This window comes from Lampetra fluviatilis, chromosome 29, assembly GCF_964198595.1.
Source record: "Lampetra fluviatilis chromosome 29, kcLamFluv1.1, whole genome shotgun sequence".
NCBI classification, from domain to species: Eukaryota; Metazoa; Chordata; class Hyperoartia; order Petromyzontiformes; family Petromyzontidae; genus Lampetra; species Lampetra fluviatilis.
In genome coordinates, this window is record NC_136303.1 from 12,663,162 (window position 1) to 12,676,957 (window position 13,796).

A 13,796-nucleotide genomic window follows, 5' to 3' on the forward strand; every position below is an offset into this window, starting at 1 on the left:
TACCATGACGACTCCGCGTCCCCCGGTCGCGTCCGCCCAGCGTTAAGGAGCGGCGACCGAGAAGACGTCGGAGACGTGGGAGACGTGAGGAGACGTGAGGAGACGTGGGAGACATGAGGAGACGTGAGGGACGTGGGAGACGTGAGGAGACGTGGGAGACGTGAGGGACGTGAGGAGACGTGAGGAGACGTGGGAGACGTGAGGGACGTGGGAGACGTGAGGGACGTGAGGAGACGTGAGGAGACGTGGGAGACGTGAGGGACGTGGGAGACGTGAGGGACGTGAGGAGACGTGGGAGACGTGAGGAGAAGTGAGAGACGTGGGAGACGTGAGGAGACGTGGGAGACGTGAGGGACGTGAGGAGACGTGGGAGACGTGAGGGACGTGGGAGACGTGAGGGACGTGAGGAGACGTGAGGAGACGTGGGAGACGTGAGGAGACGTGGGAGACGTGAGGGACGTGAGGAGACGTGAGGAGACGTGGGAGACGTGAGGAGACGTGGGAGACGTGAGGAGACGTGAGGGACGTGAGGAGACGTGAGGAGACGTGAGGAGACATGAGGAGACGTGGGAGACGTAAGGAGACGTGGGAGACGTGAGGAGACGTGAGGAGAAGTGGGAGACGTGGGGGACGTGGGAGACGTGGGGGATGTGAGGGGACGTGAGGAGACGTGGGGGACGTGAGACGTGGGAGACGTGGGGGACGTGGGAGACGTGAGGGACGTGGGGGACGTGAGGAGACGTGAGGAGAAGTGGGAGACGTGGGGGACGTGGGAGACGTGAGGAGACGTGAGGAGACGTGAGGAGACGTGGGGGACGTGGGAGACGTGAGGAGACGTGAGGAGACGTGGGGGACGTGGGAGACGTGGGGGACGTGATGAGACGTGAGGAGACGTGGGGGACGTGGGGGACGTGAGGAGACGTGAGGAGACGTGAGGAGACGTGGGGGACGTGGGGGACGTGAGGAGACGTGGGGGACGTGAGGAGACGTGGGGGACGTGAGGAGACGTGGGGGACGTGGGAGACGTGGGGGACGTGACGAGACGTGGGGGACGTGGGGGACGTGGGAGACGTGGGGGACGTGAGGAGACGTGGGGGACGTGAGGAGACGTGGGGGACGTGAGGAGACGTGGGGGTCGTGAGGAGACGTGGGGGACGTGAGGAGACGTGGGAGACGTGGGGGACGTGGGAGACGTGGGGGACGTGAGGAGACGTGGGGGACGTGGGGGATGTGAGGGGACGTGGGGGACGTGGGAGACGTGGGGGACGTGGGGGACGTGGGAGACGTGGGGGACGTGAGGAGACGTGAGGAGACGTGGGGGACGTGGAAGACGTGGGAGACGTGAGGAGACGTGAGGAGACGTGGGGGACGTGGGAGACGTGGGGGACGTTAGGGAACGTGGGGGACGTGGGAGATGTGGGGGACGTGAGGAGACGTTGGGGACGTGATGAGACGTGGGGGACGTGGGAGACGTGGGAGACGTGGGGGGTGTGAGGGGACGTGGGGGACGTGAGGAGACGTGGGGGACGTGGGGGACGTGAGGAGACGTGGGGGACGTGAGGAGACGTGGGGGACGTGAGGAGACGTGGGGGACGTGGGGGACGTGGGAGACGTGGGGGATGTGAGGGGACGTGGGGGACGTGAGGAGACGTGGGGGACGTTGGGGACGTGGGAGACGTGGGGGACGTGAGGAGACGTGGGGGACATGGGGGACGTGAGGAGACGTGGGAGACGTGAGGGACGTGAGGAGACGTGAGGAGACTTGAGGGACGTGGGAGACGTGGGAGACGTGAGGGACGTGAGGAGACGTGAGGAGACGTGGGAGACGTGAGGGACGTGGGAGACGTGAGGGACGTGAGGAGACGTGGGAGACGTGAGGAGAAGTGAGAGACGTGGGAGACGTGAGGAGACGTGGGAGACGTGAGGGACGTGAGGAGACGTGAGGAGACGTGGGAGACGTGAGGGACGTGGGAGACGTGAGGGACGTGAGGAGACGTGAGGAGAAGTGAGAGACGTGGGAGACGTGAGGGACGTGAGGAGACGTGAGGAGACGTGGGAGACGTGAGGAGACGTGGGAGACGTGAGGAGACGTGAGGGACGTGAGGAGACGTGAGGAGACATGAGGAGACGTGGGAGACGTAAGGAGACGTGGGAGACGTGAGGAGACGTGAGGAGAAGTGGGAGACGTGGGGGACGTGGGAGACGTGGGGGATGTGAGAGGACGTGAGGAGACGTGGGGGACGTGAGACGTGGGAGACGTGGGGGACGTGGGAGACGTGAGGGACGTGGGAGACGTGGGGGACGTGAGGAGACGTGAGGAGACGTGGGGGACGTGGGAGACGTGAGGAGACGTGAGGAGACGTGAGGAGACGTGGGGGACGTGGGAGACGTGAGGAGACGTGAGGAGACGTGGGGGACGTGGGAGAAGTGGGGGACGTGATGAGACGTGAGGAGACGTGGGGGACGTGGGGGACGTGAGGAGACGTCGGGGACGTGGGGGACGTGAGGAGACGTGGGGGACGTGAGGAGACGTGGGGGACGTGAGGAGACGTGGGAGACGTGGGGGAGGTGACGAGACGTGGGGGACGTGGGGGACGTGGGAGAGGTGGGGGACGTGAGGAGACGTGGGGGACGTGAGGAGACGTGGGGGACGTGAGGAGACGTGGGGGTCGTGAGGAGACGTGGGGGACGTGAGGAGACGTGGGAGACGTGGGGGACGTGGGAGACGTGGGGGACGTGAGGAGACGTGGGGGACGTGGGAGACGTGGGGGATGTGAGGGGACGTGGGGGACGTGGGAGACGTGGGGGACGTGAGGAGACGTGGGGGACGTGAGGAGACGTGGGGGACGTGAGGAGACGTGGGGGACGTGGGGGACGTGACGAGACGTGGGGGACGTGGGGGACGTGAGGAGACGTGGGGGACGTGAGGAGACGTGGGAGACGTGAGGAGACGTGGGGGTCGTGAGGAGACGTGGGGGACGTGAGGAGACGTGGGAGACGTGCGGGACGTGGGAGACGTGGGGGACGTGAGGAGACGTGGGGGACGTGGGAGACGTGGGGGATGTGAGGGGACGTGGGGGACGTGGGAGACGTGGGGGACGTGAGGAGACGTGGGGGACGTGGGAGACGTGGGGGACGTGAGGAGACGTGAGGAGACGTGGGGGACGTGGAAGACGTGGGGGACGTGAGGAGACGTGAGGAGACGTGGGGGACGTGAGGGGACGTGGGGGACGTGGGAGATGTGGGGGACGTGAGGAGACGTTGGGGACGTGATGAGACGTGGGGGACGTGGGAGACGTGGGAGACGTGGGGGATGTGAGGGGACGTGGGGGACGTGAGGAGACGTGGGGGACGTGGGGGACGTGAGGAGACGTGGGGGACGTGAGGAGACGTGGGGGACGTGAGGAGACGTGAGGAGACGTGGGGGACGTGAGGAGACGTGAGGAGACGTGGGGGACGTGAGGAGACGTGGGGGACGTGGGGGACGTGGGAGACGTGAGGAGACGTGGGAGACGTGGGAGACGTGGGGGACGTGAGGAGACGTGAGAGACGTGGGAGACGTGGGGGACGTGAGGAGACGTGAGGAGACGTGAGAGTGGTGTGAGAGGGAGTGCGAGCGGAGTCGGTGAGTGAATGGGAGAGAGGAGAGAGTGGAGTGAGTGAGTGAATGGGAGAGAGGAGAGAGTGAGTGAATGGGAGAGAGAAGAGAGTGAGTGAATGGGAGAGAGGAGAGAGAGAGTGAGTGGAGTGAGTGAGTGATTGGGAGAGAGGAGAGAGTGAGTGAGTGGAGTGAGTGAATGGGAGAGAGGAGAGAGTGAGTGAGAGGAGTGAGTGAGTGATTGGGAGAGAGGAGAGAGTAAGTGGAGTGAGTGAGCGAGTGACGGGCGAGGGTGAGGAGTGGCAGGTGAGTGTGAGTAGAGCGGTGAGGAGGAGGTGTGGGGTGGAGTGAGACGCTCCCTCCAGTCTATCATCAACGTATTCGACCAGGATATTTATCAGTTAAACATGTCGGCTTTTGCGACCAATATTATTCATAAGGGTTTTTGGGTTAGATCGCGTAAGTATAAATGTGTCGTAACCCTCCACAACATTTATCATTTACTCTCCAACACACCGGTGGGCTGAAGTAGTAACTAATTGGCGCGTTGTTTTCGTGACAAACCTCACTGGCTGTGTCGGGTGGTGGAGGGTTACGACACATTTATACTTACGTGATCTAACCCAAAAACCTTTATTGTGAACAGGATATTTATCTCCACCGCCGTATCATCTGTCAGGAGATCTTCCAGGATTATCTATCGGATCCACCTGGAGGAGATCAGTGAGGCGCCCTCGAGCCGGGAGTCATGGGAGCCATGGTGAGCACTGTCTCGACGCCTCCCCGGGGAGGGCCCTCGTATGAAGAGCCGAGTGGCCACGCCGTCTGCAGTATGACGAAATCGGCGTTCAGCGCTCCCGTGGTTACCGTGGTGGCGAGATGTTAACTCCCTCGCCTGGTATGCAGGGGGTCGTGGGTTCGATCCCGACCCTGACGCCTGCTGTATATTTGGTGTTTGCGTGTCTTTCTCCCCGTGGTCGTGTGGATTTTTCTCCAGATCCTGCGGTTTTTTTACCTCCACATTTAGAATGAACATCATGCTTTTAGTGTATTTGTGGCCAGGTCACTTCTGAAAAATAGCTATACAGCTCAGTGGGCCTTACCTGGTAAAATGTAAATAGGTAGTTATTCTGCATTGTCCCAGCCTGTGTTAAATCTTATGAGGACAGAGACGTTTCTCTCGATCTGGGTTTGTCCATGAGAACTCAGTTTCAAACGTCTCCATGTCTTCTCCATGTTCACATTGTCATCGACATTCTCATCTGTTCTCCCTTTCGCACCCTTTACTGAGTTGGTGAGCCGATTTATACCAACAGTTCCTAATTAGGATACCAACAGTTCCTAATTAGGAACTGTTGGTATAAACATTGTGGAGAAGTGACAGCACTTGCCTTGTGTGTGTGTGTGGTGACTGTGCAGGATAATGAAGAGTTGAGGCTGACGACTGAGGAAGAGCTGTTGTTGAGCGCGGCATTCGACGAAGATTTGCACATTAGCCTGTCGCGGTCTTATGAGTCGGACGTGGAGAACCTTCAAGAAAGGGAATACCAAGAGGAGCTCCTCAAGAGAATTAACTTCAACCAGCGGCAGCTCAACCACAAACGCATCGCGGGCTCGAGCCAGTCTCGCGAGTCGGCGAGCAGCACTGACTCGGGCAGCATTGCCCTCCCTCCGCTACCGCACGTGGAACACATGCACGGCAACGACCCGGGGAGCGAGCGCGCAGCGTGTGGAGGGCACGGAGTTCGTGGGGGGCATGGAGCTCATGGTGGGGGGCACGGAGCTCGTGTAGACGTAAACGCGCTGCTCCAGAAGGATAGCTTGGATTACGCGTCTGACGAGGAGGAATCCACCACGGACACCGACGCAGAGGAGCAAGCCGTGGTGGGATTCGTGGACGGCGGCGCTGATGACATTTCCGAAGACGGCTTGGGATTTGAAAACGACTTCATCAGAGACGCCTCGACGCCCTTGCAGAGAAATCACGATTCTGTGCACCTGAGCGAGTCCCAAGGAGACACGTCGGAGTTCGGCTCCAGTGATGAGATTATGCCGCGCAGCGTGAATCCCGATGGGCAAAACGAACACGCAAGAAAAATGCGCGGTGCACATTTGGGACCAACTGAGAAAGTGGCCAGTTTTAGTAAAGTTAAGTTTGCGGAGTCCGAGTTAAAATATAGTTTATCCGTGGACGAGAACCAGCAGCAGCAGGTGGCTCAGAGGCTGGGCACCCCATACCACGCAGAGCACAAGCAGGAGGCACGGGTAATCGAGCGTCACGAAGGACCAGAAGATCCGAGAGATCGTCGACATCACAAGAGAGAGGTCGCAAGGAACTCGAGGAATAAGCTGCCTGAGATCGTACGTGACGGGGAACCCCGCAGGGAGAAGGAGCATTTGCTTGTGGAAGAACACACGGCAGAGGAGAGCGATGAATATTATCTCAACGGAGTGAAGCAAGATCCCTTGCCCGGTGCTCCGAGACGGAAAAGGAATCGATCCAAACCGCCGGAGCGTATGGCCGTGACAGATCAAGGGAGGCATGACAAGTCAGTGGAATTCCAGTCCAGGACAGGCATCGTAGCAAGGGATGTAGAGAGCTCTAGACGGGTCACACTTAAGCATCGTTCAAAAATACCCGTACTGATGCCTGAACATCGGGATCACAGTGAAGGAGAAGAATATGAATCCCTTCATTCTGCAATGCAAGAAGAGTACAACAATATGCTGCTACGTGCAGCAGCGCAGAAGCCACCAGGTGATGGTTTTGCAGAGCATCCTAAGCAAATCCATTCCTTACACAGAAACAATGAGGCAACTGCACAATCAGCAGTGCACGACAAAGAGCAGACAGACGATCGTGACCAGGTTACAATTAGAGATAAGACGGTGAACCCAGCACCACCTCATTTTTCGGAACAAAGGAAGGACATCTTGGAGGCGAACAAACAGAATCTTGGGAGGAGGCCTCAGAAGCAGTCCTCGTACCTGCAGATGCACCGGAGACAGTGCGGAGACCCCGCAAAGCGCGTAAGCCTCTGAGCCGCGAGCTCGTTGCATTTACGGTTTTTGTTCTCTTACTCATACTCTTAGGAGTATGAATCCTTGCAGTCACGAAAGCTTCAAATCTAGAATGTTGTTCTCTTGTTGGAATCCAGGCATCCGCCCGCAATGGAAGTCGAGTTTTTTTTTAGTTCGGTGAATGGATGGCCTCAGCGTAGAAACCAAAACCGTCATATGCCGAGTACTGTAACTTCCAGTGCTAAGATATAGAGTATAAGTACTTACATATATAACACGTAGGCTTTTGCGACAAATATCCATAATAAAGGTTTTTTGGGTTAGACCACGTAAATATACATGTTGTGGGTTTAATCTCAAACACACCGGTGTGCTGAAGTAACTTATTGGCACATTTTTTTTATGTGACAAACCTTACTAATTGGCCGTGTTGAGTGGTGGTGGGAAGAGGAGTACCTTTAAATACTCTTTGGTTCTTTAAATACACATTTGTCGTTAACCCACCACCACAACCTTTTGCAGATTGTGGTGGTGGGTTTACGACATTTATATTTACGCGTTCTAACCCAAAAACCTTTATTATGGACTTAGATATATATTTTATTAATCGTACCAGGTGGCTGAACGGCAGAGTGTGTGGTTCGCACTCGGAAGGTACAGTATATGAATCCCTGTAAGTAAAAATCCTGGGGGGACGATGTCAACCCCCAACCACTCTGTGGGAAAGTTCACAGTAATTGTCCTATGGACAGTCTTGCCCCTGCCATAGGAATGGCTCAGAGTTGTTTACAGAAGATGAGCACCAATGCCACAATGCTCATTTGAGCAGCAGGAAACCACTCTGACTTTTAAGAACTGCTTCTATATCACAGTAGTGATATTCATCGTTGCAGCGTATGTATTATTTAATTTAATCTGAGTGGGTCAGTCATTCCGGTGAATGCTTGTCCTTCGAGATGTTAACTCCCTCGCCTGGTATACAGGAGGGCGTGGGTTCAATCCCGACCCTGACGCCTGTATATTTGGAGTTTGTGTGTCTCTCCCCGTGGTCGCATGGATTTTTATCCGGGTCCCCTGGTTTTTCCCTCTACATTTTTAATCAACATGCGTTTAGAGAATTTGAACACTATACATTTTCATGTGATAAGCCACTTCGTTTGGATATCGTTTGTGGGCCTTACCTGGTAAAATAAAAGTAGTTTTAAGTATCGATTTAAAGCTTTCGTGACTGCAGGGATTCATCTTGGTTCTTTCGGTAAAGTCACGTAGAAGGGAAGTAATAAAAACATAAAAATAAAACATAAAAAAGTGAGAATGATTTTATTTTATTATGTTTTATTTTTATTATTTTATTACTTCCCTTCTACGTGACTTTACCGAAAGAACCAAGAAGATAGTTTTAAGTAGTTTCGTTTTCACGTTCTAATTTTTCTTTGAAATTGGACCAAACAGAAACTTCTGTGGAAAAGGCAGGAGGAGCAAAGCGCCGCCACCACCACCACCACGGCGCTTCGTAGCATCCACAGCGATACCCAGGAGGAGGCCGAGTTCCCATCTCCCGGCGCCTTCCCCGTGCACAGGTGAGGGGGCAGTCTCCGTGAGGGCACAGAGTGTGAACGCCGTGCGGCTCCTACGGCTGCGCTTGTTTGTTTATAAATTTTTCATTATTGTAAATTTCCACATGATAAGCAATTTCGTTGAGCTATCATTTGTGGCCAGGTCGCTTCTGAAAAAGAAGCTAATAGCTCAGTGGGCGTGACCTGGTAAATAAAAAAATAGTTTACTTAAATTTTTGAGTGATTTGTTTACCTTTCCTATACCCTGCGCTCCTATCGTGTTTTTGTATTGTTTGTTGTTGGAACGTTCCGACTTGCCCCTACTGGACATCTGTGAAAAATAGCTTTATAGCTCTTCGGATTGCTCCAGTATAAATAAATATTATGATTCTGATAGCCACGCCGAGTCCGAGAACAATTTTTCAGAACGATCCTGCATTGGGTTTTTCTTGTAAGATATTATCAGCCACCAATTAATGATGAGTTGTGTTTATTATACATGTGGTGAGGAAACCGGAGCACCCGGAAAAAACGCACGCCTTGTGCGAGGGGGCAACACTCTATCCTAGCACAGATGTAAACAGATGACGATTAATCCGGATGCTGTACCGCCTTCTCCTGGCGAGCCATGGCATGGCACCTCCTCGACGCGCACGGGAAGGGAGTTTCACAACGTCTATGTGTGTGGTGATCCACCAACCCTCACTGCTGCTTCCGCACAGCGCTGGATTACAGCAGCCATGTGCAGCAGCATCGCCACCACTGATGCCCCCCGCCCTGAGTGACAAGGCAGGAGAAATGAAAAACAAGGCGTGGACCAATGACTTTCAAAGACAATGCATAAATTATCAGAGTATGTTTTTTGTTTGCATTCTGACCACAAGTATTTTGGTTAATGCAGACATGATTCCTTGTAAAAGGTTTCATTTTGGTGTTTTAACGTCTTAACACCTGTTTTGTTGCCAGGAAAAAGGGGAAAATTATTCTCAAGGTGGCTAAAGTCGTGCCTTGTCTATACAGTTTGTTGAACTTATTTCACACCGTACGTAGCCAACCGTGCTAATCAGAGGTGCAGGGAAAGGACAACAAACTAAACACAAGAAGCAGTTCTAAAGAAATTAGTTTTCAATCGAGATTTCTTGGGTGACATTCAAGCAACGTCCGCGTCCTACTGCGGGTATTTTAAAAGTTAACCCCCGCTTAACAAGTGTTGCGTTACTTTTAAATTATCAAAGCACCACATATCTGTATTTGAAATGCTGTTATTTGAATACAATAATATTGTACATATCGTGTTCTGTTATAAACGTTGTGGGGAATTCCTCAAATCCAGATCAGTAAATTTTGTATTAAGTGCATTTTTATCATATTATCTGCAAATTCCATTTCCTCTTATCCGCGTGTTATTTTCGCTAAAAACACCAATGAGAGGATGAATTTGCCGATCACCTCTTGTTATCGGTGAAACATCGGATGAATTTGGCTGTGAATAACAGTACTGTTGATGAATTGCTTGAGGAATGGAGATAATATGGGATGTGGCTAGGATGGCTGCAGGAGAGAGGATCTCAGCTGTACTTGTCGTCCAATGGAAGGTTATGAGTTCAAATCCCGGTTGGCATTTGACTCAAATTATCATCTCTTCTAGGAGCACCTGTGGTTGTTGTATGTGGGAGATAACTTTGCCTTGCGATGTTGTTCTTACAAACAGGAAGCCGGAGAGTACGAACCAACATTACAACTTCTCCCAAGCGAGTATCTTCTCGCACGGCCACCCGAGCAACGCCGATGGAAGACACCAGTTTCCAGGACAGCTTCCTGCTCAGAGCCACCGCGCAGTGGCCACGCGTTCCTCGCCGGCCGACAAAATCCATGCCGGTATGAACCCCACGCTGCAGTATCACCAGTGGGGCGACGCGAGCGCCGAACTTGGGCAAATCCCCATCGGTTTGCAGCACCGTGCTCTCTACGGGCTCATGCAAGGGGTGTTTCTGGACAATGCCGGTCATGCTTATACCTACTCGCAAGTTCCTGGCTACGTACCTGGGCAACCCATGTTCCCGTTCGGAGCGCACGACGAGACGTGGCCGTCGAACCCGTCGAGGGACGTTCAGCCTCGGGGAACAGCATTAGACGCCGGAGGGGAACTGTGGACGCACGGCCCCACAGGGGGCGCGTGGCCAGGTAGAGCAAGGATCTTGCATCCTGTGCTGTACGATGCCCTCCCCGACTGGGACGTGCCCTGCCTAGCTGAGCAGCAGCAGCATGAGGATCTGGCTCTCCACGCGCGGTCGTCGCCGCTCGTAACGCGCTGCAACTCGGACGGATGTTTGGACAGACTGCAGACGCAGCTGAAAAACTATAAGGTAAGTGCGCCGTGTTACGATTGTATGGAAGTTACAATTTGGTTGATTTTTGGCTTAGGCCACGTAATGTATCCGGCAAAATTTTGTCGTGAGACCCTCCGCTGCCAAATATATAAAATTGTCACGTACACAAGCGTTTAGTGCCCCTATTATTGTTTCAGCTCACAACCAAATTTTGCAAATAGATACGATGTCTTGCTCAAAACTGTGTCAAGCAGAATAACCGTGTGACCTGACTGGACTTGTGTTTTTCATAAAAGTTTTGTTTTTCTACAACACTTGCATTATCAAAAACAATATACATCTCGGCAACAAAACAGGTGTTAAGATGTTAAAACACCAAACTGAAACCTTTTACAAGGAATCATATCTGCATTAACCACAATGCTTGTGGTCAGAATGCAAACAAAAAACATGCTCTGTTAATATATGCATTGTCCTTGAAACTGATTGATCCACACCAGAGACAGCTTTCTTTTGAGCCTCATCTCAAACGGTGTTAGACCAGAGGACGTGTTTTAACATCTTAACACCTGTTTTGTTGCCAAAAAAAGGGGAAAACCCTATTATCATATTTTGGTACTGGCAAAGGAGGTCCCATGAAATATACGTCTCACTAAATCCATCTATAGTCAGTGTTCAATATATTCCATAGGTTGCTGCTCAATTCGTGTATTTTTATAACCAGTACTGAGGCAGGAAGGTTAAAAAGGGGTGGGGGTGGTTAGGTAGGGGGGGTGGTTAAAGTATAAACTTTGTTACCAGGTAATACGTACTGAGCTGTAATGCTCTTTTTCAGAAACGACCTGGCCACAAATGATAGCTCAACTAAGTGGTTTATCATGTGAAAATGAATAGCAGCTAAATACTCTTAAACGCATGTTTCTAAATGTGGAGGGAGAGACATGCAAACTCCAAATTTACAGGTGTCAGGGGCGGGATCGAACCCAGACCTCCTGCATACCAAGCGAGGTAGTTAACATATCACCACCGCGGCAGTTAGGTATGGGGGGTGGTTAGGTATGGGGGGGTGTTGAGTATGGGGGGTGGGGGTGGTTGAGTATGGCTAGGGGATAAGCTGCGTGAGGAGGGCATCGGGCTAGGAGCTAATTGTCTCTGCGGTCCAGCCATCATACACTTCCAACGTGCCGGTCAAGCCACCAGACGCAATCTCTAATGTGGAGTTCCCACTGCAATAGATTCTCAACGTCACTGGGAGATAAATGAGCTGTTTATTGAGACTGTCTCAGGTCGTCCAACAGTGCCTAATATAGCAATGTAATGGGGTATAAAGACTATCAGCTTGTATTATATCAAAATGTTCGTGACAGGAATGGAATAAAATGCTATGTCCATGACTCACACATCTGATGTTTGCTTTCAGGAATATACACTTCAGGATTATAAAAACCTCAAGCAAGACATTAAACTGGGAGGCCTTGGGCCAGATTGCACCTCTGTTAAAAAAAAGGTTTGTTTATCAAATAATTTATTTTGCACTTCCATATCATCACCGTCCATCTAACATTAGTATAGAGTCTCTAGACCCACATCCAGCAAGCTGACCAAGCGGCCAAACAGCCTAATGTAGAACCACAGAGCTTGGGCAATAGTTGATAGCTCCGGTTCTGTGCGCATTACAATGTCCATGATTGACGCCACTATATATAATTAAACATATTAATTGCATGTAACTTTACAGTGAATGCGAAATGAATATCACTGTGTACACACTATTTTGGAGATGTAAAAGGGATTTGTATTAAGTTCTGATAATTTCCACTGACTGTTCTAATCACTGAGATGATTGATATTTTCTCCGCTGATTGTTATGCTTTTATGTTCAATCCAACGGTTTAATGTCCTTACAATTATATTTTATCAGATTAAGGTGGGCTGTCTGGGGGCTGTCGGGGGGTCCGACACAGTTGCCATGGTGGCACGATGTTAACTACCTCGCCTGGTATACAGGAGATTGTGGGTTCGATCCCAACCATGATGCCTGCTGTAAATTTGGAGTTTGCGTGTTCTCCCCGTGGTCACGTTGATTTTTCTCCGGGTCCTCTGGTTTTTTTCCTCCACATTTAGAATCAACATGCGTTTAGAGTAATTGGCTATCAATTTGCACGTGATAATCCACTCCGTTGAGCTATCATTTGTGGGTAGGTCGCTTCTAAAAAATAGCTATACAGCTTAGTGGGCCTTACCTGGTAAAATAAGAAAAAAAGTTAATATATGCTCCGATAAATATGTAGTGAGTTAAACTGAGACGCAGACTTACTCTTGGAGGCAACACATTTATTTACCACCAACACACGGGGTAACTGCCCCTTAACAGGATAACTACACTAATTACAACGTAACTGCTACAACAGACCAGGTCCAACAGCTCGGCTCCAGGTCCATGTGTGTGAGACTTGTAGAACGTAGGACATAGACGAAGGTTTCTTCAGGATGAACAACAGAGCCTGTCCCTCTGGGGGACCCGGCTTATATTCTCTGCAGCGTGGCCGGCTCCGCCCTTGGCCACGACCACCTTCCAGAATCCTCGAGCAGGATCTGGACCCCAACACGTGACCTACCCCGAGCCCCACTTGGGGCCCCTTTGTAGACTTAACCGGTCACGTGTCCTCTGGGGTCAACTAGAGTGTCACGGCCTTTAGTAATCCCATTTCCATGGCCGGCACTCCCACACCCTATCCTGTAGGGGCCGGCACTGCAAGCCAAGTGTGGTGACATCCAGCGCTATCGATCAGCGCTCACCGAGCCCCTCTAGGGCCAGTACTGCACCCACATCCTAGTGGTGTCCGCGATGTGAATACACCGCACGCCATGCCTCTCTAGGGCCGGCATTATTACAAATACAAGGCTTGATAGTTAAAAAATATATCACAATGTACATTTTTATCCAGGAAAGCCTTCAGGGGCCACATGCCCAGCCACGTCTCGGCTCTGGCTTGGCTGTGAACTCAGCTCGGTAATAATCGGCGTGTGAATTTCCATTTAAAGCTTTCGTGACTGCAGGGATTCATCTTCTTGGTTCTTTCGGTAAAGTCACGTAGAAGGGAAATAATAAAATAATAAAAATAAAACATAATAAAATACAATTCTCACGACATTTCGGCCACAACGCAAGCAGCCGTCCTCACATCTGGCCACATGGCCGGCCTGCTCTAGACCAATTCCTCGACCACATCAATTCCATACACCCAGCCATCAGATTCACCATGGAAGTCGAAAAAGGTGGCAAGCTAC

The 13,796-nt window shown here is 52.0% G+C and overlaps 1 protein-coding gene across 7 annotated transcripts in view; it reads left to right on the plus strand.

Annotated features, from left to right (window-relative positions):
* Positions 1-13,796, plus strand: part of JHY (junctional cadherin complex regulator) — a 16,621-nt gene continuing 2,825 nt past the window's right edge. Inside the window, exons 1-6 of one of the 7 annotated variants that reach the window (XM_078870160.1) lie at positions 1-123; positions 4,245-4,358; positions 5,018-6,628; positions 8,072-8,199; positions 9,887-10,541; positions 11,926-12,012. In XM_078870160.1, the coding sequence (XP_078726286.1) occupies positions 4,347-4,358; positions 5,018-6,628; positions 8,072-8,199; positions 9,887-10,541; positions 11,926-12,012 (2,493 nt within the window). In that variant the 5' untranslated portion in view covers positions 1-123; positions 4,245-4,346. Of the gene's footprint in view, positions 124-4,189; positions 4,359-5,017; positions 6,629-8,071; positions 8,200-9,886; positions 10,542-11,925; positions 12,013-13,796 lie in introns of those variants that run through there. The other 6 variants (XM_078870165.1, XM_078870162.1, XM_078870166.1 and 3 more) reach the window with 6 other exon arrangements.